Source organism: Pongo abelii, chromosome 18 (assembly GCF_028885655.2).
Source record: "Pongo abelii isolate AG06213 chromosome 18, NHGRI_mPonAbe1-v2.0_pri, whole genome shotgun sequence".
Lineage (NCBI taxonomy): Eukaryota > Metazoa > Chordata > Mammalia > Primates > Hominidae > Pongo > Pongo abelii.
Window position 1 is genome coordinate 19,376,903 of NC_072003.2, and position 26,175 is coordinate 19,403,077.

Sequence of the window (26,175 nt, forward strand, 5' to 3'; positions counted from 1 at the left end):
TTCCTCTTGGCAGCAGCTCTCTATGTGTCTGTGGATGGGACATTTCCAACCTTGGCATCTTCCTGCCCAGTGCATTGAGCATTTTTGCTTATTGGCAAAAAAAAAAAAAAAAAAAAAAAAAAAAGCCGTCTTTTATGTGACTTTTTCTTCAGTGGCCAAGAGTATGGACGGTATCCATGCTAGGATGCTCCAAGTGCATCCTGGGAATTTGGATGTGAGCCCGGGGTGGTCTACAATGTGGGTGGTCTTTATTGTAGAGTCTATTATTCTTCCCTTGCCTGTTCCTTACATGTAACTGCAGGTGAAGATTCTTTTCAAGGGCAATCTGGAGGAACCACATGTATTAAAAGTGGGATAAGGGAGGAGCGTTTCTACCCTTTTAAAAATTGATGAGGGCAAAGATTTGACTGAGTACAGGACCCAAGCGACAGGGTTAAGGTCCGATCATTAGGCACACAGACGGACTCTGTGGATTATTCTTATTATCATTCAAGTATTTTCTCTCCCTTGCTCCCACCCTGAGTCATTTTCCAGTATGGTCAATAGTAGCCACTCAAAGTAGATGCCTGGGAAAGCCTTTTAAGACCTGCCATACTCCAGTAGCTAATCATATTTGCTGACATTTCTTGACTACTTACTGTGCGTGGGATTCTAGGCCAAGTGATTTCCATGCATTATCTCATGTAATTCTCACAACAATCCCAGAAGGTAGATAGTGTTGCTGCATCCCACTTCGCAGATGAAGAAACCAAGGCTGTAAGAAGTAAGGGGATTTTCTCAGTGTCTCACAACTGGTGGGGATTGGAGCCAGGATTTAAATGCATGCTTCTTTCATCACGGGGAGTAGGGGCAGAGAGGAAAGGACCTCAGTTTTTTGCCAACAGGTCATAATTTCACCTGCTGGATAGTTCTGGGGTGAAGCTCTCCCACTCATTTCTTCCCCATCTAAATCCTTGGTTTCTGTATCTGGATGAGAATCCAGGAGGCAGAGTTGTCTACGTATCAAGAGATGAGCAGGGTACATCAGAACCTGAGATCCAGAGTCACCTAATGTTTAGCCAACTGCCAAGTTGCCCCCACTTTCTGCTTTAGTCCCCGTGGCATCCTGGTAAGATGACATATAGAACAGCACCAGGACTCAGAGTGTTCAAGTGACTTGCCCAACGTCACATGACTTGATCGTGGCCAAGCTGGGATTTGAATGCAGGCTTAGCTGACCCTGAAGTTCACCATGCTTTATGCAGTGTGTTGTGTAAGTGGTTGTCTCCAGGGAGGGAAAGCCGATCACCCAAGGATGCCAACACCACGATGTGGCTACCAAAGCCAGTGTAGACCCATCTCCAGATGGTCTCTTTCTTTCTCTAATGGAATATCCAAGCTTTACTGACTGTGTGCTCTAAGCACAGATCTAGGAACCATCTGTCCTGCGTTAGCAAGGACAACCCCAACCTTCAAATTCCTTTGTAATCCTGTTCCCATTGGACCTCAGACTCTCCATATCTCTACCCTAACTGGCTATCTGGTGGTGCCCAGTGGAATTCTCGTTCATTTAAATATTAGCCTAATGCAAGCATAATTAAAAAGGAATGGCTTCTGTCCCTCCCCCCACCCCGCCCCCTACATATGCCTAATTGTTTCAAAGCAAAATCAAAGCGAACTCAAAGCAATGCTGGCATATTCTACACCATCAAGTCATTCCACTACGATGTAGAAGAGGCCATGCAGTGTCAGACTGACCTGGATTTGAATCCTGTTGCTATAGATTGAACCGTGCCCCACTAAAATTTATATGTCGAAGCTCTAACCCTTGTACTTGGAGATAGGGCCTATAAGGAGGTAATTAAGGTTAAATGAGATCATAAGCATGGAGCCCTGATCCTATAGAAGGAGTGTCCTTCTTTATAAGAGACACCAGAGAGCTCGCTCTCTCTTTCTCTGCCATGTAAGGACAGAGCATGGTGGCTCAGGTCTGGCACCTCCATGTGACCTCCTCTCCACCTTCTCACCATCAAAACATTGGGACCAGGATGCTTAGTCATACTGATGGATACAAAGCAAGGAGAGATGGTTGAATCCACCAGGGAGACCTTAGCTTACTGTACCCACCCCATTGCATCAAGTGGTTGGTGTAACTCATCATGGCCCCAAGAGGCTTAAGTAAAACCCAGGCCTGAGGCAAGAAACATTAAAAAAAAAAAAGAAGTGTGATTCATTTGGGGGGAGGAAGGGTTCACAGAACAGTTATCTAGCCCACTAATAACCATGTCTCAAGCAATCTCTCCAGCACTAAGTAATCCTACCCTCAGTTCCTCCTCCCTTTGGGTAAATGTAGGAAAGAGATAGGCAGAGGAGAGCCTGCTATGGGCAGCAGGCTGGAGTGCCCTCCCCAGAGTACTTTCCTCATAGGATTGTTAGAAACATGAGAGATAGTGGAACACAGGACCTGATCCAGAACTGGGCATTTTTTAACAAGGAAATTTTTTGATGATAATGATAGTGATGACAATGATAATTAATAATCCTGTGTAGTTATTCTGGACAAAAACATGGTCTGGCCTTTTGTGTGGTCACTTTCCTTATTCTCTCCTTCTTTCTTCCTCTTGTATTTTATGTCTCTATTCCTTGTACTAATACAGAAATGCAGATGGGGCAGGGGGCACCTGCCTTTGAGGAAGTCTGATCGTGATGAGAATGAGGAAGGTGGTTGCCTTGAGCTGAGCCACCTTTGCCTGTAGTCGGGCCCCCATATTCCCTCCCTGCTGTAAGGCTGTTTGAAGACAGCTCTAGTGTTTATTGGCCTTCTCTACCCCAATGAGGTGAAACAACATATTTCCATTTCTCAAGTCCCTTTCTCCACTTACTTTGAAAAATCAAGTCCATTTCTCCAGTTACTTTTTGAATGCAACTGCAATCTACCTGAAATTTCAAGTGGGAAACTTCCTTCCAATTCCCAACCTCACCAACCCTCACCCCATCCCCAGGCTCAAGTGGCCTGCCTCTGACCCTCCCCTGGTGGCCCCAGGCAATGTGAGAAAGTGATTTGGACATCTGAGCAGGTCAGCTTCCTAGGAAATCATCATGGAACAGAAGCCAATGCAGAGAGCAAAGTCTTCATGGTTCATGAGACTCCCCTGCTGCCTCCTCCCACTCCCACCCAGCTTAGGTGAAGCAGGCCCATGCAGGTCAGATGGAGTGTCTCTAGAACCTGGAATCTGGTCTTGACCCACTGCCTGTAAGACCAGTTAATCCCAAAGTGGAGAATGGGAAGGGGAAGGCCATTTGGTAGTATTGGCCAGTTTTCCCATGGTGGAGGGTGAAGGGGAATCCCACAATGGTGGTTGTTCCCTTATGGAGAAGGAATGAAAACTGTGCCCCTAAAAGCCACCACCTGTCTCCTGTGCCCTTTCTCCTCCAGGGAGGGATTCTCCCCAGTGCAATTTAATTGTATTCATCAGTCAACATTACTTGGCAAACCGAGCCGGGGCACAAACATTGCCACCCTTTCTCAGTCTAATCGTGCTCTTCGGGATGCTGGAATCTGGTTTAAGGCCAAGCAGAAGCAATTTTTGATTACACAGTCAATCTTTGTTTAAAAGTTTGCCACCCTGGGGAAGTTTCTAACAAGTTACTTTAAACAATGCATTCTCTGGACACCTACAGCTAAATAGTCCCATTAATCCAAATTGCTTTGCTGGGTTGTGGTGGAACTGTTCAGGAATTGGGGCAGTGTCTCAGACAGGCTTCATGACAGCGATGGCTGCAGTACCGAGGGGGCACTGCTTTGTCATGAACTGAGCGACCGGGAGATGGCCCCACCCCTGAGAGTTCCCTGCCACTGAGTTTCTGCAGGTGCTAAGTGCTTCTTCCATGTTCTCCTTTAATCTCTCAGCCATCTGGTGAGATGGGACCTTCATTGTCCCCATTTGCAAGAGAAGGGACTTGAGCAGATGCTCAGCTACCCAGAAGTGGAGCTCAGTGGAGCTTAAACCCATCCATGTCCTTAACAATGAGTCAGGGCTTTCCAAGTATGGCCTGTGGGCCGCTTGCAGTATGTAAGATGATTTAAAGACAAATGCAGGCGCGTCTTTGAAAATGTCCATGTTTATCTATATTAACACATAGAAGGGAATAGGAACATGTACAGCCCAGATTTTGGAAGCTGAAGTTTCCTTAAAAATAAAAAAATAAATAAATAAATAAAATGAAAGTTGATTTAAATGAGAAAATATTAACAAGGCAACAATACAAGGGGTAAGTGGCTCTTCAGTCATTTGGCAAGTACTTATTGAGTGCCTGGTATACTCCAGCCATTTTGCTGGGGGTTGGGAATATAGCAGTAAAGAAAGCAAGCACTGTTGTGCATCCTCCATGCTCATTAGAGAAAGAGACAGTAGATAAGTGAGCGGGTCATATATCAGGTAGAAATGAGTACCAGGAAAACTATTGCATGGAAAGAGGATAGGGTGGGTCCGGAGGACACTTCGATTAGATGGATATGCCAGAAAGTTATGAGGAAGATTGTGAATGACCCAAAAGAGAGAGTTCTCAGGTGAGGGATCAATAAACTTCTTTTCTAGCTTTTATTTGAGGTTCAGGGGTACATGTGCAGGTTTGTTACATAGGTAAATTGTGTGTCCTCGGGGTTTGGTGTACAAATTATTGCATCATTCAGGTGATAAACGGAGTACCTGATAGATAGTTTTTCGATCCTCACCCTCCCTGCCTCCTCTAGGAGACCCTGGTGTCTACCGTTCCCTTCTTTGTTTCCGTGTGTACTCAATGTTTAGCTCCCACTTACAAGTGAGAATATGTGTTTGGTTTTCTCTTCCTTTGTTAGTTCACTTAGGATAAAAGCCTCCAGCTCCGTTCATTCAACAAACTTTTTTTTTTTTTTTTTTTTGAGACAGGGTCTCATTCTGTCACCCTGGCTGGAGTTCTGTGGCATCATGGCTCACTGAAGCCCTGACCTCCCGGGCTCAAGTGGTCCTCCCATCTCAGCCTCCTGAGTAGCTGGGATTACAGACTCATGTCACCACACTTGGCTAATTTTTGTATTTTTGTAGAGACAGGGTTTTGCCATGTTGCCCAGGCTAGTCTCAAACTCCTGGGCTCAAGCCATCTGCCTGTCTTGAGCCCACAAAGTGCTAGGATTACAGGCATGAGCCACCGTGCCCAGCCTCAAAAGTTTTTAATAAAAGGCCAGATAGTAAATATTTTAGGTTTTTTGGTACATATATGGTCTCTCACGCTGATGAAACTCTGCAGTTGTAATACTAAGGCAGCCATAGACAGTATGTAAATGAATGGGTATGACTGTGTTCCAGTAAAATTTTCTTTCTAAAAACAGGTGGCAGGCAATAGTTTGCACTTGATCATTCTGCCAGATCTCCCATGTTTCAGATCATGGCCTTGCCCAGAACAGGTACATCTCAGCCCTTTCAAATTTAGTGCCAACCCAATCACCCATCTTCCTAGGCATAGCCTTTGCTTCACTATCTTAGATGATTCTGTCAACCCAGGTAGGGTTGAATCTGAATCACCTCAAGTGCTTCAGACTTTGGGACCCTGGGTAGAGAATGAGTGATGGAGATCCCCAAGGCCTTCTGGTCTACCTCCCCTAGGCCTTGACCTGGATTTCTACCCCATCCTGGGTAGCTGAACCCCTTATTAAACAGCAGGCTCCCTTTATTTCATGTCCCCCTAACCTACTTTGTGTGCCATTTCTGACCTTGAGCTGGTAAAGAGCACATGAAACACAGCTCACCCATCAGTGTTGCCTGACCAGGGGTGGCCGAGAGGAGACAGGCAGTTTGCACACAGACAGTCCTCCAAGGCTATCCAGACCCGCAGAGTTCCTGCCAGCCAGAGCATACTGTGTTTTCTAACCGCCCAGCCTTCTCTGCCTAAACCCAGGATAAATACCTGGTCCTCATTAGCACCGTAATTCACCCTGCACCACCTTCCTCAATCTGAATCAAAAAGGTTAAGGTCATTGAATCCTGAGACTCATTGATTTCAGCACTTACCCCAGGTTTCTGCTCCCCCGCTAAAAGCACAGGGCTCGTTTATCTTTCCTTGGTTTACCAGGCAAGTTGCTGACTGATGCCTTAATGCCAGCTAATTCTCAAAGATTTCCCAGAGTGACTGGACATGTGTTCCTCTAGTACTTTCTATAAATCCAGTTGATCTTGTGTGTCTGGTTTTCTACTGACTCACTGCCTAGATGTGTCTGGGCTCCCCTCCTGTAATTTATCTTGGAAGTCCGTCTCAGGTTGCAATGTTAATTCAGGAAGAGAGAGATTTTTAACCAAGGTGATGTCCACAAAATACATTTTAATGAACTATCAGCTGTAGGGCCTCACTGTGAATTTGTTCATTCATTCATACATTCTAGTCAGTCAACAGATGCTTGTTGGAAACCTACTGTGTGCCAGACATTTGCCAGGACACACCAATAGAACCATTAACATCGCTGCCTTTGAGGAATATACAGATTAAGCCATCAAATAATGACATCATCATGACATTGTCAGGGAAGAAATTTACATGCATATAATGCAGGAAACAGACATGCATATCACCCCTTCTCTTCTAAAGGACCAGTGAAAGCTTCCCTGGAGAAGTACCCATCCCATAACCACATCTCAAGCAATTTCACTGGCACTGAGTAATCCTACCATCAGTTCCCCCACCTTTTAGGTAAAACTAGGAAGGAGATGGGCAGCAGGTTGGAGTGCCCTCTGCCCAGTGGTTTCCTGAGAGTTAGGAGGAATTAACTGGGTGAAAAAAAGGGGGCGGTGAACATTGCAAGCAGCAGGGGCTGCATGCACGAAGGCACTGAGGCAGGAGAAAACATGGCTTCTGCGATAAATGAAAAGAGACTTATGTGGACAGAGTGTGGCAAGGGGATAAGCCAATAGAATGAGGCCAGAGAGGCAGGTGGGAGCCAGACCGTGTGGGACCTTTAGAGCCAGGTTAAGGAGTCCAAGCTTATCCTATAAGCAATGGGAAGCCTTTGAAAAGTTTTCTATTAGAAAATGCCATGATGAGATTGCTTCAGTTTATAATCAGTTGCTTGGCAGTGGGAAAAAGAAAGTTAAAAAAAAAAAAAGTAGAAGACTGTACCAGCCTGCTGGAGGAGGGGAAACATGATAGCTAGTATTTCCTGCTAGTAGATATGTACATTATAGCTCAGGTAATTACTTTCCACCAGGCTAAATGCCTCCTGTTGCTTTGTTGCTATTATTTTCTCTTGATGTTGAGCTTTTCTGCAGCATACCTTATTCTTAGGCTTCGTGGCCCTGGGTTTCCTGGAGAGACCCTGTAAGCTGGATCTGGAACTGGACCTACAAACCTCCTTCTGCTGTTCGGCAGGAATTTTCCAGGGCCAGTATAGCAAAGCGGTTGAAAGTGTGCACTTGAGGAGGCAGCAGAGCCTGAGTTCAATTTCCAGCTGTTCTGTTTACTGGTCATGTGACCTTGGGCACGTTGCTCAACCTATCTCTGCCTCAGTTTTCTCATCTGTAAAATGGGAACCATCACCTGCCTCAGCCTTTGCTGTAAGGATTAAGCTGTGAAATGTGTAGCACCTTGCCTGACCCAGAGAAAGGGCTCGAGAAATGATGACAGTGATGGTGACCCAAGCTGCCCGGGTGACAGTTCCACAAGTGGAGAGATGACATCTGTTTTGCTCACCACTGTGTCTTTTATTCCTGGTACAGTGCCTGGCACATAGTGAGAGCTAAGTAAATACTTACTGAAGTAAGGCATGAAGGAGCAAATGAGTGCTCAGTGTTTGTCCCGTATAACACCACTGTAGCTGCAGTGACTGTGGTCCTTTATTTCTAAGGGCCAGGAGAGTCACTGATATTTTACTGCATTTTTTTGCATTCCCCATTTATTAAAAACATCTCTGGGCTTATTCCTAGATTGAGGATCAGTGGAGGGGTTTTGTCTTTACTTATGTCTTTTCACCTAGAGGCGTTTTCAGATTTCACCACCATGAAAATAGAAAACATTCCAAAGAGCTGGAGAGTTTATTTCAAAAGGACAATGAGCCGTGGTAGGTTCTCATGAATCCTAAGGTTGGCTCAGCTGCTTCTCCACGTAAAGTGGAGGTGCCTGCACAAATATCAAGGATCTGTGTCTGGAAGCCTGGCAGGCCAGAGGGGCATTCACACATCACACCTGTCTGGCTATATGCTGACTTCCACGCAGCCTGGGAGAAGGTCTGGATCCCATGAAATCCCTTGAGGTCATGGAGCAGATATTGAGTCTGTTCCCATTTTCCATGAGAGGAGGACAGGGAGGTAAGTTCTGCAGGTGTCTGCATTCCTTCCCAGCTCCATGACCACGCCTGCGGGCTCCAGTGGTGATGCATGTGGACTCTGAGGTCAGATGACCTGGGTGCAAATCCCTGTTTCCGTTACCTGTGGGCTGTCTAACCTAGGCCAAGTTACTTAACCTCTCTGTTCATCTTCCTCTGTAAAATGGGTGATAATGATAATATGTACATCATGATGATGTTGGGAAGGCAAACTGAGCCGATATGTAACAAGTGCCTCAGCAAGTAACTCTTATACCCTGTACTTATTATTGTTATGATCATCATGATTATTAGACAAGTTGCCCAAGTTTTGAGAAGTTTATTCCATTGTAAAATGGAGCTACTGCTGCCTATTTTAGGGGGGTTGTGAGGATTAGGTGGATAGCGTATATAAAATAGGTATGATACACCAAACATGGTTATTATTGTAGCTGTTGTTTTATTTCTCAGTTTGAAATTTTGGGGTTCAACTGGCATATTTTTATTGTGGCATAAAAATAAAAACATAAATAATAACATTAAAATATGTTGGCCGGATGTGGTGGCGCACGTCTGTAATCCCAGCAATTTAGGAGGCCAAGGAGGCGGGTAACTTGAGGTCAGGAATTCGATACCAGGCTGGCCAACATGATGAAAGCCTGTCTCTACTAAAAATACAAAAAATTAGCCAGATGTGGTGGTGCATGTCTGTAATCCCAGCTACTTGAGAGGCTGAGGCAGGAGAATCGCTTGAACCCAGGAGGTGGAGGTTGCAGTGAGCGGAGATCGCACCACTGCACTCTACCCTGGGCAACAGAGTGAGGCTTCATCTCAAAAAACAAGTTATATTTAATATGCCAAAAATAATATACAATTGAAATTAGTGGTGCTTAATACATTCACAATGGTATATGAACATCATCACTATCTAGTTACAGACATTTTAGTCACCCCAGAAGGAAAACCTGTACCCATTAAGCAGTCACTCCTCATTCCCCTCTGACCCCCAACCCCTGGCAACCCCTAGTCTGCTTTCTGTTTCTGTGGATTTGCCAACTCTGAATATTTCATATAAATGGAATCATACAACATGTGGGTATTTCACATCTGGCTTCTTTCACTTACCATTATGTTTTCAAGGTTCATCTGCATTGTAGCTTGTATCAGTACTTCATCTCTTTCTATGGCTGACTAATATCTCATTGTCTGGATAGACCTCATTTGGCTTTATCCATTCAGCAGGTGATGGACATTTGGGCTGTTACTACTTTGGGCTATTGTGAATAGTGCTGCCATGAATAGCATGTCCAAGTTTTGTTTGAACACCTGTTTTCCATTCTTTTCAGTATTACAATGACTTAACATATGTGGTTCAGCTACTTAAGAGAAAAAGGGAAGAAGTAATAAGATAAAGTAGAAAAATAGAGGGATTTCAGCTTCTGTAGATGTATATCTTTCTTTTGTGTTTTATTATTTTATTATTATTTTTTTTTGCCCACCCTCTGGAGGGCCAGCCAGGGAACAACCACAGAGAGGTTGGTCTTGGTTTGGTCTCTAACTCTTGGGTTCGTCAACATCCCAAGGACCACAGCTTCCCTGGGAAAACCTTTGATGACTGCACGTTGCAGCCTGGGGAAGCCTGCCACCCTTCTCCCTCACTCAGAGCCAAATACAAAACAAGGGCTACCAGATAATCAAGCGATTACTATGTGGCAGGCACTGGATTGAGTCTTCCACACCCATGATCTCATCAGATCATCAAATCTTTCCCCAACTCAGACAAGGAAATTGAGGCTCAGAAGGATAAAGAAACCTGCAAGGTGGTACCACAAGGAATAAGGAGTAGAGATGAGCTTTAAACCTATTTCACCTTTTGCTGAATGATGTTTCTGCAGAACAGCAGCACATCAAGCAGTCACTCAGTTGGGCTCGTCTCAGCTGGACCTGCTGATGTATCTGCCTTAGCATGAAAGGAATTCTATCCGAGTTTGTGAATTACATTCCAGGAACCTGGCACAGACTCGGAGATTGCATTCAACCTTTGTCCCTGTGTGCATTGAGCAACTATAATATGCCAGACATTGTGCTAGCCAAGCCTTGCTCAACTGAGGTTCCTCATTTGAGCCACGAAACACAGGAAGTGGGCAGAGTGCCTGTGTTCTTGATTCTAGCAAGGATGGTATGTGACTAGTATGCTCTTAATGCATAGAGGGAAGCTAATCCAGGATGTACTTGGATGCCTCGGAACACCAAAGCTCCTTTCTCGGAGGGATTTTGTCTTCATCTTCACTGTTTCTCCAGCATCTGAAATAGCACCTGACTCATAGTAGGTGTAACATAAATGTTTGCTGAATGAGTACATGAGATAGTGTGGTGTGCACAAATCTGCCTTCATCTACTACACGTCCTGTTTGACAATTTATAATACGATCCTGTTTTTACAATGCAGCCATTTAAATACTCAGAGACCTGGCACTGAAAATAATTCATCAGTGAGCAATGAACTTGTGTCAGCATCTTCCCGGCAGAGTTTATGTGATCAGATGCCAGATGACATTTGTTACTAATTTGGTTTTTTTTTGTTTGTTTGTTTGTTTGTTAGTAAAACACTGTATCAGTCACCATAGGAGCACAGAAGGAGTAGGACTAAGGTATTGCCCCTGAGTAAATACCTCTCTGGGAAAAGAAAGAAATACCTGTAAATGAATAGTTTTTACCCAAGAAGCAAGGAGGTATGAGCTCACGTAGAGTCAAATAAAACCCGGGCTTAAATGCCCTCATTGAAATGGGCCCATATAACTCAAAGTGATACCCAGCTATTGAAAAAGCAGAATTCATGTCTCAAGTCAGAAATGAACACAGTCGGCCAGGTGCGGTAGCTCACGCCTGTTATCCCAGCATTTTGGGAGGCTGAGGCAGGCGGATCACCTGAGGTCAGGAGTTTGAGACCAGCTTGGCCAACATGGCAAAACCCCATCTCTACTAAAAAATACAAAAATTAGCCAGGTGTGGTGGCAGATGCTTGTAATCCCAGCTACTCAGGAGGCTGAGGCAGGATCATCGCTTGAACCTGGGAAGCAGAGGTTGCAGTGAGCCGAGATCACGCCACTGCACTCCAGCCTGGGCGACAAGAGCGAGACTCCGTCTCAAAAAAAACAAAAAAGAAATGAACGCAGTCTTTGGCACATAGGAAGATGCTCAGCAAATGCTTATGGCAGGGCCTGACTTGCTGAAGAATTGGGAAATTGTATTTACCAGGAAAGCTAATAGAGCTTGCAGAATCTTAGAGTTATGAAAGAGCACAAAACATTCAGAAAACTTCAAGTAATTCCAAAGATTGAGTAGGCAGGATGCAGGAAGAGAAAGGAAAGAAAAGGAGAAAGGAAAAGGAAAGAGAAATGGAAGAGGGAGAGAAAAAAAAGGGAGAGAGGAGGGAAGGAAGGAGGGAAAAAAAAGAAATTTAATTCACAGCTGCAAGAGTAACACAGTTAATACTTACTAAGTGTTTACTGTACACCAAGTACCCATGCTAACAGCTTAACCTGACATCATTCCTTCTAACCCCAAAACAACTCCACAAGGCATGCCATATTGCGGTTACTGTTATTATAAAGGCAACAGTGCTGTTCAGAAAAATTGTCATCTGCCCAAGATTGGGCAGTTAGTGAGGGCAGAGCTCGGCCAGTTCTGCTATTGAGTAAGATGCCAGCCTCCTTCCTCTCCCAAAAGAGAACTGGAAGTTAAACTGGCCATTTTTTAAATGATTTTTGAACATTTGTTTTTAGGCTACTAAACCATTTTTGCTCAATTGAAATTTTACCCAATATAGGGGTGGAAGTGAATCCTCAGTAAGAAAACCTCAACTGAGGTGTCTTGAGGCCCCAGCTGCCCAGCCCCAACCTGGGGTTACCCCAGATGCAGCTTAAAAACTGATGATCTATATGGTAACGTCTCATTTAAATCATTTCTGAAGTTTTCTTTGCCTAGGAACTGTCAAGTTACTTCAAGGCCTGTGTCCTCTGTTTAAAAAGAAAATCTGTTTAAAAATCCTTTTGAAATTACTCATCAGCTGTCTGAGATAAACAAGTAACCTTGGAAATCTATGGGTAAAGAGTATACTGGACGCAGCATGTCCTGATCCTCCAGAATCTATCTCTGTGTTGCAGAAACCACAGTGTTTGTTTTTCCATGGCGTGTATGACTTCTTGCCTGTGTTGCAATGCATTTTGACCTTGTTCCAATACAGACAGGCTAGTGAATGTGGCAAGCTGCCCAAGGAGAATGAGATGCTTGGTGACAGTATCAACTGTCCTTCAAGCTCAATCTCACCTTGGGGCTGAAATCCAAACTGACCCAATCCCAAAGTTCTGGGAGTTAGAGATCCTTGCTGTATCCTACTCCTGGCACAGTACAGACTCTAGTCCTGGATAATTCATGATAATAAAAATAATAACAATAATAAGAGCTGACATTCTAGCATTCTGTGGGCTAGGTTACCTAAGCTGTACTAGATCTCTCTTGTTTTCACTGGCTCAACTCTCATTACCCCACTTCTGATACCAGTTTCTGTATCAGCTAGAATTCTGTAGTTGCAAGCAACAGATTATTCCCTCTTATTTCATTACATCTTCAACCCTATAAAGTAAATAGTGTTATTATCCTCAATTTTAAAAATGACAAAATTGAGCATCGACTAGCTAAAAATGACCTGCCCAAGGCCACACAGCCAATAAGTGGTGGAACTAGGACTCAAACCTACATTTCTCTGATGTCAGATCTGCATTATTTTAACCACTCCAAATTCTGATACATTAGTGTTGGTGCGTTAGGAAGACCTATGTGGTGAAATGGAAATGGACAAATTAGTATTATAGGTCATGGTGATTATTTGAATAAACCCAGGGCAGGATGAATGGTGAAAAACGTATCTGTTCTCAGCCATAAGCACAAAGAGAAAGGTCAGCATGTCAGTACAGTTCAGTGCCATTCAATGGTTATTTATACTCCAGCCCTTCCCAGTGGAACTGACATTGAGCTGGCTTTTGCAAAGGCAAGGAGGAGTTTTCTAGGCAAAGGTGTAGGAAGGATGTTTCTGGCATTAGGGATGGTATGGACAAAAGCCCTCATTCTGTCCTGCAACAGAGTTGTGCTGAGCAGTTTCTGTGGGCTACAGTGAAATGGGCCTGGGGACCCAAAGAGACATAGGCATAAGGCTGATGGAACCTGTCATGTTCCTGGCCTCTGTGCTGGACAGTTGGGGAACATAGATGACCCAGATAAAGTTCTTGTCCTCAGGTAGCCTACAGTCAAGCAACTTGAACATACCTAACTTAAATTTTTGCTAGGAACCACAAGTGTGTAAGAATTGCAATGTCACAGCTTGGTCGGAAACTAGCAAGGGGTGGGCATGCCTTTCCCTCTGCATTTCTAGTGAAGAATATAGAAACTTCTTTCCAAGGAACTCCAGTTACTGGGTACCTGCTATGCACCAGGCATTGCATGTACCATACCCACAACACACAAGTAACTCATAGACCATTGTTAAATGCTCCCATTTGGCAGATTAGAAAACCAAGGCTCAGTGAGCCTGAGGAACTTGCTCAAAATCAAACAGCAAGAAAGTGGCAAGGATCAGAGAGAAACTACTGTAAACACCTCTCTGAAAACAGCTTTCCTTGTAACTGTATCTTGGCTTTCCTACTTAAATCACGTTTACTTTAAAGATTCAATCTTTCAATGCCCTCTGAAGTAGACCTCCCCTAGTTCCCAGAATACCAAATCAAACAACTGGCTGTAATCAGTCATTGCATGGGAATGCAGAATTTGGTTAACTAAATGTTCTGCACATTTGAGATGCCTCATGGCATATGAGGACAAGCAGACTTAAGAGAATCAAAATACAATTAAATAGACTTCATATACATATGTGCACACACACGATCCCTACCCTCCACACCCCCCCAACCCACCAAGCGAAATGTCAGTTTAGTTCATTCATGATTCCGGTGACATCCTGGGTTCCTGCGTGGCCCATGGGTGCTGATTCTTGTCAGTTACCTTTCCATTACAGCCATCTGAAGGAAGGGCTGGTGTGTTAAGAGTTCTCATTGATGGAACATCAGATAAACTGCCTCTTAGAAAGGCATACGTATGTTTAAAATGAAAAATGTGTTTCTTACAAATGTCCTGTGAAAGCACTGAGGCTTTGTGAAATGGTTTGCCAGTCCATTCAAATACAATGAGTGTGTTTTAATGTCACATCATTTTTGTCAGTACAAAAAGGTAAATCCAATTAAAACTGATTGGGTTGTATCAACCAGGTAGTTCTCCAGTTTGCTCCCTGCCTTTGTAGAAGGAGGTACTCTCCCCCTGGTGTCCCCAGCATACCTTTTGTAGCCTCCTCTGAGTGCCCGTGCTTCAATTCATCTGCTGTCTCTCTTCATATCACAGGGACCTACCTATATGTCTGCGTCCCCCAGTGTTCTGTGCGTTCCTTGAGGACAGATGCCACAACCATCTTACCCACTCCTGTCCCAGGCGTTTGTCACAGGGCCTGACCTATTGAAGAAGTGGAAGTCATATTTTTCCCAGGAGACCAAACAGTGCTTGCACAGTCTTAGAGTTATGGAAGAACACAGAACATTTAGAAAACTTCAAGTAATTCCAAAGATTGAGTAGGCAGTGCTGGGTCACAAACAACCTTGCGTGCCTTGCCAAGGGGTAAGGACGTTGTCACAAACAACCTTGCGTGCCTTGCCAAGGGGTAAGGACGTTGTCCTTCAGATGATGGAGAGCTGCTGAAGGTACCAAGTCAAAGGGTGACATGGTCAGACTCATGTTTTAGGAAGATCCTGCAGCTGCTTCCTGGAAGACGAGGTAGAGAGGAGCCTGGAGGCTGGGCCAGCATTTTATCCAGTTCACTTTTCCTCAGTTGCTCATGGTGGCTGGAATTATGCCTGTGGAGTCCAGGAAAACATACTCTTTAGCATTTTTTATACCTTTTCCTCCGTATCTTAGCTAAATAAGTCTCTGTAAATTTGGACTACTTTTTAAACTTAAAAAAAAAAAAGTCACCTTTTATTTTAGATTCAGTGGGTACATGTGCAGGTTTGCTCCAGGGGTATAGTGTGTGATGCTGAGGTTTTGGGTATGAAGGCCCCCATTACCCAGGTAAGTGAGCATCATACCCACTAGGTTATTTTTCAGCCTTTGCCCTCCTCCTCTCCCCTATTAGTCCCCAGTGTTTGTTCCCATTTTCATGTCCATGAGAACCCAATTTTTAGCTCCCACTTATAAGTGAGAACATGTGGTATTTAGCTTTCTGTTCCTCTGTTAATTCACTTAGGACAGTGGCCTCCATCTGCATCCATATTGCAGCAAAGGACATGATTTTGTTCTTTTGATGGCTGCACAGTGTTCCGTGGTGTATATGTACCGCATCTTCCTTATCCAGTTCACCATTGACGGGCACCTAGATCGATCCCACGTCTTTACTATTGTTAACAGTGCTTCAGTGAACAGACAAGTGCATGTGCTGTGACTGCATCTGAATCAGGGATTTGCCTTTTTTCCAATTCTTTTGTTCTTGTCTCTTCTTCGGCGAGTCCTGAACTTGGCCTTTATTCACTGTTGCTCTGCAACCCTGGACTTCCCTGATTTTTCCAGTAGGTGAGAAGATGTCAATAAGGTCCTTGCATAAACTGTCTGGGGTATGGAGGAGAGAGCAGTGGCAGCGTCTCCTCCTCCCCCAGATAAGCCCTGGGGAAAGATGGGTTAGAATCCATTCACGAGATGGAAGGATGGGTTAGAATCCATTCACGAGATGGAAGGATGGGTTAGAATCTGTTCACGAGATGGAAGGATGGGTTAGAATCCGTTCACGAGGCAGGGGGAGGAGGAAACTTGCTGGACTTCAGATTTTACGGGAGCACAGGAAAAAGACACACACCCTGGACAGAGGTTCTACCTGTGTCAACTCCTGTTGTGCAACTTACACTCAACAACTGTCCCCTCGAAGGGAAGCAGGAGGCTTCAGAAGGCAGCTGCAGTTTCCTGTTTATTTCCTGTCTCTGTGTCTACAGAAATGGATCACATTCCTGAAGCTTATTCACCATGGGGAAAGCGGGATTGAAAACAGCTTCAGGCTCTGGTCCTGGGGCACTGAGGTCTGCATCTCCCCTCCACCACTCATAAGACCTGGCACAAGCTATGAAAGCTCTTCCAGTCCTAGTTTATTCATCCGCAAATGAGTACCTCCTGGATGGCTTATTGTAAAACTAAAGGAGGATGAGCACTTAACACTTGGTGATCAACAAAGGGAAATCTTTCTGCAGTTGTTATTATGAAGCATTTTCTCATGAGTACCCTGACTCTGGGATTCCTTCCCCCAAATCACCCCCCAGTTCATTGGGCAAAGACATAGGGAGGCGCATTCTTGGCAGAGGGTATGGAATGGGCAGAGATGTGGATACAGAAGTGGATGATGGGCCAGGCACAGGGCCTCATGTCTGTGGTCCCAGCACTTTGGAGGCTGAGGCAGGCAGATCACCTGAGGTCAGGACCAGCCTGGCCAACATGGCAAAACCCCATCTCTACTAAAAATACCTCCCCAAAAAAATAGCTGGACATTGTGGTGCACGCCTATAATCCCAGCTACTCAGGAGGCTGAGGCAGGAGAATCTCTTGAACCCAGGAGACGGAGGTTACTGTAAGCGGAGATCGTGCCACTGCACTCCAGCATGGGCGATAGAGCAAGACTCTACCTCAAAAAAAAAAAAAAAAAGTGAATGATAGACTGAGCCCTTCCCATGGGGCAGGTGCTGTCTGTGCTGAGCATAGAAGCCACAGAGATGAACCCTGCATATCAGGCCTCTACTTGGGCTTGCATTAAGCAGTGAATACTTACTTAGCACCTTCTATGTGTCAAGTCCTGGAGGAACAGAACGGAATTGGACTCAATGCCTGCTGATCCCAGGACTACAGCCATGGTCCTGAAAAGCACTGTCCGAGGTGCTGCCCGTAGTCCAGATGCTGGTTCTGTTGGCAGACAGATGGGCACCAGCTGCAGCAGCTGCTCCAGGCATGGGAGAGGATGGTTCTGCCCCCGCCCCGTTGCTTGACAGAAGGTCCTTTCCATCTCCATGTGAGCCTCCTTTGTTTTCCAGGGTCCACTGGTGGTTGGTCCTTTGGGGAACCCAGAAGGCCCATGCTTAAGCCCACCAGCCTGCTGGAGAAGCCAAGAGCCTGCCAGCTCTGCAAGACATCCCAACTCCATCACCTTTGCAATTTCCTTCTCCCTCCACATGCTCCTGGCAGCCACAGGCTTGGTTTCTGTGCAATGGTGTGAGTCTTGGGCAACTCTTAGAGAAGTCTCATTCCGTGTAGTTTGCTTTCTGAAATTAAAGACTGAAAAATAATCCTAGGGTGAACAATTCCATATCTGCAAATTTGATCCTACAGAAACCTATCATGCCCACATGTGAAAAGATAGTTATGCAAGGGTGTTCAATGGAGCAGTATCTGTAAGGGGGAGGAAATGGAAATGACCTAAGTGTCCATCACTAGGGCATTGGCTATGCCCATTCTTTTTCTTTTTTTTTTCTTTTTGAGACAGAGTTTCACTCTTGTCACCCAGGCTGGAGTGCAATGGCACAGTCTCGGCTCACTGCAACCCCCGCCTCCCAGGTTCAAGCAATTCTCGTGCCTCAGCCTCCCAAGTAGCTGGGATTACAGGCGCCCACTACCATGCCTGGCTAATTTTTTTTGTATTTTTAGTAGAGACCGGGTTTCACCATGTTGGCTAGGATGGTCTCAATCTCTTGACCTCATGATCCGCCTGCCTTGGACTCCCAAAGTGCTGAGATTACAGGCATGAGCCACCACGCCCAGTCAGCTATGCCCATTCTATAGGATCCTGTGCAACCGTTAAAAGGATGAAGTCTGCCTGTACGTGCTGATGAGTCAGAGAAGCAGCATATGTCATTACACAAAAATCCATGTATATACATGTTCCCGTTTATATAATAACAAATTGATATAAATATAATAGCATCTACCTCTTAGGGTTGTCATGAGGATTAAGTGGGTTAATAGATGCAAATACCACATAGGAGGCATTCAAGTGTTAGATGATGATGATGTTGCTATTGCTGGTATTTCCGTCTTTATCTTGCTGTGATCTAAGCTTTCATAATGATTTTAAAAGCATAGGAAAGGGTTACAATAGGCCCTGCCATTATCTTGTTTTCTATACATTGGGTTGATTACAGGAGAGTGAGCTTTTTGCCTCTGTGGAGTGTGCAGTTCTTCTGTGGTTGCACAGCCCTCGATGGAGCCATGTGCCTGGGGTCACCAACTCATCTTCATTTGCTCAGGTCCATCCAGTTTTAAAACTAAAAGTCCTGTGTTGTGGGAACTCCCTCAGTCCTGGGCAAACCAGGACAGTTGACCCCTTCCATGTGTGCCTCTGGCAGCCCAGTTGATTTAGGAAGTATACAGACACATGGTCGTTAATGTTTTTAATGTGTAACAGGAAAAAAAATAACATACAAGTGGTACATGAGAATGCAATATTATTCAGCCTTAAAAAGGAAAGAAATTCTAAGGTATGATACAATATGGATGAGCCTTGAGGACATGGTGCTAGTTAAATAAGTCAGCCAGCAAAACACAAATCCTGTACAATTCCATTTATGTCAGGTACCTAGAATAGTTAAAATAGTAGAGAGGAAGTAGAATGGGGGTTGCCAGGGGCTATAGAAGAGAGAAATAGAGAATTATTATTTAACAGGTAGAGAGTGTCAGTTTTGCAAGATGAAAAGAGTTCTGGAGATGGATATTGGTGATGGTTGCACAACAATGTGAATCCATCTAGTACCACTGAACTGTACACTGAAAAATGGTTAAGATGGTCTACAGACATATCACCCTGAACGCACCCAACCTCATCTGATCTCAGAAAAATGGTTAAGATGGCAAGACTCTGTCTCCAAAAAAAAAAAAAAAAAAAAAAAGTACATCAAATATCATAAACATTGGTGCATAAGATGAACCTAAAGTGGAATTTAAATTAAATATACATATGAAATAACTTAAAGATTCTGGGTACACTAGAAGCAGAAGTTGGGGAAACACTGTTGTAGTCTATTCTCAGCTCAGGTTGAAAGCGCCTCAACCCTCAACTTCCTCAACTTGCCTGACTTCACAGTCCCTCATGCACCAGCATAGTCTTTCCTTTTTTTTTTTTTATTTTGAGACGGAGTTTTGCTCTTGTTATGCAGTCGGGAGTACAGTGGTGTGATCTCGCCTCACTGCAACCTCCACCTCCCAGGTTCAAGGGATTCTCCTGCCTCAGCCTGGGATCACAGGCGCATGCCACCACACCTGGCTAATGTTTGTATTTTTAGTAGAGACGGGGTTTCACCATGTTGGTCAGGCTGGTCTCTAACTCCTGACCGCAAATGATCCACCCGCCTTGGCCTCCCACAGTGCTGGGATTACAGGCATGCCTGCCCTCCCCATAGTCTTTCATGTGCGTTTCTGCCCCACAATGGCTCGTTCATTGCAGTCCAGGAGGACTTACTCCAGTGTCCCCTGGGCTCTGTGCACACCTGGCAGCATGAGAGGTTTGAAATCCTGAATCCTGACATTCACAGAATCCTGCGTATAACTTTGGCTTTAGTCCTGTCACCTCACCGTTGGGCTGTGAGCACCTCTGGCAGGGTCCTTGACAGTATCCTGCAGTGGGGAAGGGGTTCTGGGGCATGAGTGCCAGGTGGGCACCAGGAGCCCGGAGAGGTGCAGTTGGCTTTGTGTGTTGGGCTTCTTCCTAGTGGAAGCTGAGCAGGCTTCATCTCTTGTCACATGCCACCAGCAAACAGGCATTGTGTGCCTCTGTGTGCCCAGGCCACCTTTTCCATACAGCCTGGGCTCCTGGATGCTATGGGAACCTGAGAACTCTGCCCTCTCTTCCTTCATATCTTCATGTCCAGAGCTGTTATATAGATAAGACACACACGCAAGGGTGCCATGGCCCTCTGGGAGCCAGTCCCTAAGTCTGACACCAGCTGGGAAGGGACCTTGGACAAATTCATAAGAAGGGGCCTTGGACATCTCTTAAACTATGCTTTGCAGAACATTCCATGGGTCTTATGCACAGAAAGCCTTCCGAGTTCAAATCAGGTTGGGTCTTTACACTGTTTTCCACAGTTCAAGGTGTCTTAAGCTTCTGATGTTTAAGATGGTAATAATAATGCTATTATATAATAGCTGACATTTATCAAGGGCTTACTATATGCCAAGTACTATGGCACAGGTATTAGGTGCATTGTTTTTATTTAATACTCTCAAGACTTAATGCTTATTGAAATGAAAGTAATTCATTCATAGTCCGGGCTCTCCAGAAGAAACCATGAGGAGCAGATAAAGATAGAAAGTAGAGAATTAACTACTCATAGTCATACATGACTTAGAGCAATGCTTCTGAAACTTTAAAGAGCCCATGCATCATCTGGAATCTTGTTTAAAAACACATTTTTGCTGAATAGATATTGAGTGAGCACTGTTGCTCAATAGGTATTGGGTGAGACCTGAAGTATGGCATTTCTAGTATTAGTGGGCTACAGACCAGGCTATGAAGAGGAAGACATTATCACACCTGTGTTTTTTTTCTTCTGCACTTGAAATGGAATACATTCATTCATTCATTCATTCACTCACTCATTCATTCACTATCATTTGTAGAGGCAGTCTCGTAGTAGAGAACAAAAGCTGTGACATTTGTCCCCAGGTTCCAGTTCTGGTTCTGCACTTTACTAAATGGATGATTTATCTGAGTCTCGGTTGCCCGTCCGTAAAATGAGAGTGAAGTGAAATTCCTTTTTTTTTTTTTTTTTTTTTTTGTGACAGAGTCTCACTCTTTCACCCAGGCTGGAGTGGAGTGGAGCGATCTGGGTTCACTGCAACCTCCACTTCCCAAGTTCAAGCAATTCTCCAGCCTCAGCCTCCCAAGTAGCTGGGACTACAGGTGTACATGCCCACACCTGCCTAATTTGTTTGTATTTTAGTAGAGACAGGGTTTCACCATGTTGGCCAGGCTGGTCTTGAACTCCTGATCTCAAGTGACCCACCTGCCTCAGCCTCCCCAAGTGCTGGAATTACAGGCATGAGCTACCACACCCAGCCAAAATTTACATTTTTTAGCATCATTGTGAATATCAAATGCAATAAAATGTGGCAAACGTCTTTCCCCATGGCCTAGGGCATGGTGCACATTTAGTAAATGGCTGGGACTTGGGAGATTATTTTATTACTCATTTTTTTATTCATTTCAAACTCCCAGTAACTTTATTTTAACATTTACTTCTTACTTATTTCAGCAGAGACTTCCCAGTGATTCCCATGGTGGTAGCAACGGGCCCCAGTTATCCTCAGGAAGCAGAGGAACTGGCATAGACCAAGAGACATGATTTCTAATCATTTCAGCAAAAAGTAGGAGGAAATTGATGATGAGACAGATACAAGGGATGAACTATGGGAACCATTTGGCAAATGACTTCACCAGAAAAAGAGAGTGAGAAACGTGTGTGAGTGGAAGAGAGAGAGAGAGAGAGAGAAACTGGAACGGGGTAAAATGTCAACAGATCGCAAGCTGTTAATTATCTGGAGAGAACTAAATATTATGTAGGCAATTATCGACAGGCGTCTGAAAGCAACAATAGGAGAATTTGGTCCTCAGCCAAATTCCATCTCCCTTTGGAGAAGGACTGGGGGGATGGGCTTTAGCATTCAGAGCAAGCATTTCACACAGAGGGAGAGTGAGGGGCCCGGGCCCCTAGGAAGGGGGGTAGGCAGGGGTCCCCCCGCCCCACACTTCCAGACAATCCATCAGGATCCTTTGCCAAGCACACAGCGCTTGGCTTTGAAAGGCGGCTTTGCCCAAAAGCTCTGGGCCTGGAAACCTCAGCCCCCTCCTCATCCACCCTCCCTCCCCCAAGATGTCATCTTTTGAGACGATTTCATGTGGAAGCATCGCTAAGTAAATTCGCTAAATGCCTATTCATCCCTGTCAGATGGGGACTCGGTGAAGCGGTAAATGTGAAAATGGCCCCAGCTCACAGCCCTGAAAGGCGCTTTCTGGGATTGCCAAATGGAACTGCAGCCGCTGACCCTGGGAGGCCTGAGCCTTCACGAGAAGGGGGCCCAGGAGCCCCGGCCCGGCCCCTTCAATCCTCCCACTCAGGGTGTCTGAGAGACCTTATTTATTATTCCAACTGCCGGGGACCCATTCAGAGGTTAACTTGTCCCGTATTCATCAGGACAACAATAATGAACTGTCGCGGAGAGTGGTGAGGGGGTTGGTAAATAAGAGCTGTTAAAACGCAGAGTTGGAATGGGCCTCTTTATGGTTTGGAGAGAAACATTGCTTAAATTTTCTTATAGGCCGATTTAGTTTCCACCTCTCCCAGCGACTTATTAAAGAGGCTCTGTCCCCACAAACTACAGGTAACAGAGTCGGAGGCACCAGTGGACTTTACCTCGGCATGCACGATGGGTTTTAACCATGCGGGAGATGCACCATTGTAGGGACACGTGGGGTTAGCCCTTTGCGAACATCTCCTGGGTTCACCTCTGTGCCCATCAGCAAGGTTTAGCTTTCCGTGTGTTTGCTGTATTCAACTCCCTGCAGACACACGGGGTTTTTCTGGCACCTGCCGCTGCTAGAATGGCTGGTTTTGAATTGGTGTTTATTTCAGTAATAGGATGGGACATGAGCAGCGCTCATTTTCACTGCTGCATCTCTTAACTGCTTTGCGCCCCCTCCGCTGGAATTATGAGTTGGTCAACATGAGTCATCCAATGAGAGAACAGGGGCTTGGAGTGGCGAGACTGCAGAGGCGCAGGGAAATGAAGGAGGGGGTGAGCGGTAGGGGCAGCTCAGACCAAAGAGATGGGAGGCAGAGCAGGACGACGTGCATTGATTGTGCACCTACTGTGTGCCCTTTAAATCCACCCGGTTGTCCATTCAGTATATATGCATGATGGACCTACTAGGTGCTGGGCATGTTTAATTTTCAACCTAGGTGCATTCAGAGAAAGCTACCATTCAGTGAGATTAAATGACATCCTTGGACACACAGCTGACTCAGTCATGGAGCTGGGATCTGTCCCCAGATCTTTCTGTTTCTGCCCAAGCATTGCTTTCTAAGGCACTGTCCTGCTTCTCAAAGGTCTAGCTTCTATTATAACCCCAGAGATGTTTTTTATCTTTCTGCTCTCTTCTCTGTTCCTCCCATTTGAAACAATAGTTAACGCTTTCCTTCAAAGTAAAAATTCCGAAGCAGAGAAGGCTGGTGATAAAGGAGCTGTCACATCAGCACCATTTACCTGTTTGGGTTTATTCAGCAGAATAGGCGACTGCATTTCTGGCAGATGGAGACCCGTGTGACTGCCTTTTAAAATACTGTCACAGCTGTATGTGCAAGCTGATTAGCTGTGACTACACTGCTAGTGCCGAGATTGATGGTGATAAATTTGGGATAACAATGCTGGCAACGATGTCACTCGTTTGTATTGGACTTCATATTTTTTAAAGCTCTCTCAATCAGTAGCCCCGTGGTTATTGAGGACTTGGTATCCGTCCATTCATTGATGCATTCATTGCTCAAAGTGCATTTGAAGGAGTCAGTTTGAACACACATCACTTTGATTCATTTGTTTATTCAACAAATATTAATATAGCTCCTACTGTATGCCAGTGTTGAACAAATCCAGCTGGGCTCTGTCCTCATGGAGCTTACATTCTAATGTAAGCAAGGTCAATGCTTTCAGCTGGTGATACAAGAGTGAAGTATTATAAACAGAGTGATGTAATAAAGGTGGGGAGAGAGCGGGAGACAGGTACTACTTTAAGTTAAGTGGTCGGAAAAGATCTCTCTAAAGAGGTGGTATTTGAAAGGAGACCTGATGACAAGGCCAAGCCAGCAATACTGGGAGAAATTTCCCAGGCAAGCAAATGCAAAGGTCCTGAGGTTGCTGTGCATTTAGCTTTGGGCTGACTTGCTGTTTGCCAAGCCCAGTGCCGGGCACTGGAGATTCCCAAACATGTGGAGCACCACACTTGCCCTCACAGAGTCTCCAGTATATTGGAGTATAGAGGAGACAAATGCACAAACAGCCCATTTTACCATAGTGTGATAGAGTCAGCGATGGTGACATAAAAATGGCGATATAAAGAGGATGCCTTATCAGCCTGTGTGCAAGTGATCAGAGAAGGTGCTTCGAGCAGACTGACATAATCGGTGAAACTTGGTTTCTGTGACAAAGACAGTACCCACGGTCTCTGGCCTGACTCTCCCCTTGGTTTGTTTCCACAGGACAAATGACCAGTTGGTGGCGTTTCTCTCCCGATACCGAGATATGAATTTCTTGAAGTCACACGGCCGGGACAATGCAAGGTAGCACCTTAACCCCTACCCCTGTACAAAATGGAAATGAAAATCTGAGTGATCATTTGGGGAATTTTCTAGGCTGGTTTCACACAACCACAGAAAGGTTGAGCGTGGGAGAAAGGCTTGGCACCAGCTGTCCTTCGCCGTGTCTCCGTGGGATCTGAAGTAGTCCCTCCTGTCAGCCAAAGACAAAGATAACCATAGATGTTTCTCATGGTGTTACAGCCCTTTTGATTACTTCCCCCAAGGGCTTCCATGAGTTCAATATCTCATTGCAGCAACCCTTTCAGTAGGGCACCCACGGTTAATTCCCATTTTACTGATGGGAAGACTGAGACCCATAATGTAAGCAACGTCCCCAGATCGTTCATTCAGTCAGCCAGTCATTCAAATACTTACCAAGCATGGGCGTGTGCCAATTGCTGTTCTAGCCGCAAACAAGACCAAGTCCTTCCTCTCAAGGAATTGACCTGTAGTGGAAAAGAGTGTCATACCAGCATGGACTTGAACCCAGGGGTCCTGATTCCAGCCCCATGTCCTCCTCACTCCCTCACTGGTGCCCAACACATCAGCAGGGGTTGGAGGCACCCAGAACCCCAACCCAGATCCCTCACACGTCTCTCGCTTAAAATGAACAATGTCAAAAAAAATAGCATCTCTACAGTTCAGCATTGAGCTGAGCCCAAGTCTCCATGATCATCCATCAGCTGGAAGGGATACAGTATTGAGCGCCCCCTGTAGGTGACATCACGTGATGGGATTCCTCATTCCAATAGAAAATACCATTAAAGGCCAGGCGCAGTGGCTCATGCCTGTAATCCCAGCACTTTGGGAGGCCGAGGCGGGGAGATCATGAGGTCAGGAGGTCGAGACCAGCCTGACCAACATGGTAAAACCCTGTCTCTACTAAAAATACAAAAATTAGCTGGGCGTGGTGGCACATGCCTGTAATTCCAGCTACTCAGGAGGCTGAGACAGGAGAATCACTTGCACCTGGGAGGCGGAGGTTGCGATGAACCAAGATCACACCATTGCACTCCACCCTGGGCAACAGAGTGAGACTCCATCTTAAAAAAAAAAAAAAGAAAAAAGAAAAAAAAAAAAAGAAGACACCATTAAAAACCAGTCCGGGGTGGCTGTGACATCCTGAGGTCTTGTTCTAGCATTGAACCTGGCAGTGCTTGGGATCATTTCAGCTTGTTAACGTGCATGGTTTAGCTCTCAGAGTGTTTTGTTTTGTCTTGTTTTCATTCAGGTGCTTCATTTGAAAATTAACAGCCCCATTGAAAAACAGCAGTATTTCCTATGAAAATCCAGATTTCTAGCCAGTCTTAAAAAATCTGAAGGTCCATTAAGTCTGTGCCTGAATTTTCTCATGGCAGTTATTTCCTGGATCTCAGGTCGCTCGGTCCTCGCCTGTCC

The 26,175-nt window shown here is 45.1% G+C and overlaps 1 protein-coding gene across 3 annotated transcripts in view; it reads left to right on the top strand.

Annotated features, from left to right (window-relative positions):
* The window catches only part of XYLT1 (xylosyltransferase 1), a 480,356-nt gene that overhangs the window by 399,683 nt on the left and 54,498 nt on the right, over nucleotides 1-26,175 (top strand). For all 3 annotated transcript variants that reach the window (XM_054533549.2, XM_024241464.3, XM_024241465.3), the window contains one exon: nucleotides 24,679-24,759. In XM_054533549.2, the coding sequence (XP_054389524.1) occupies nucleotides 24,679-24,759 (81 nt within the window). The remainder of the gene's footprint in view (nucleotides 1-24,678; nucleotides 24,760-26,175) is intronic.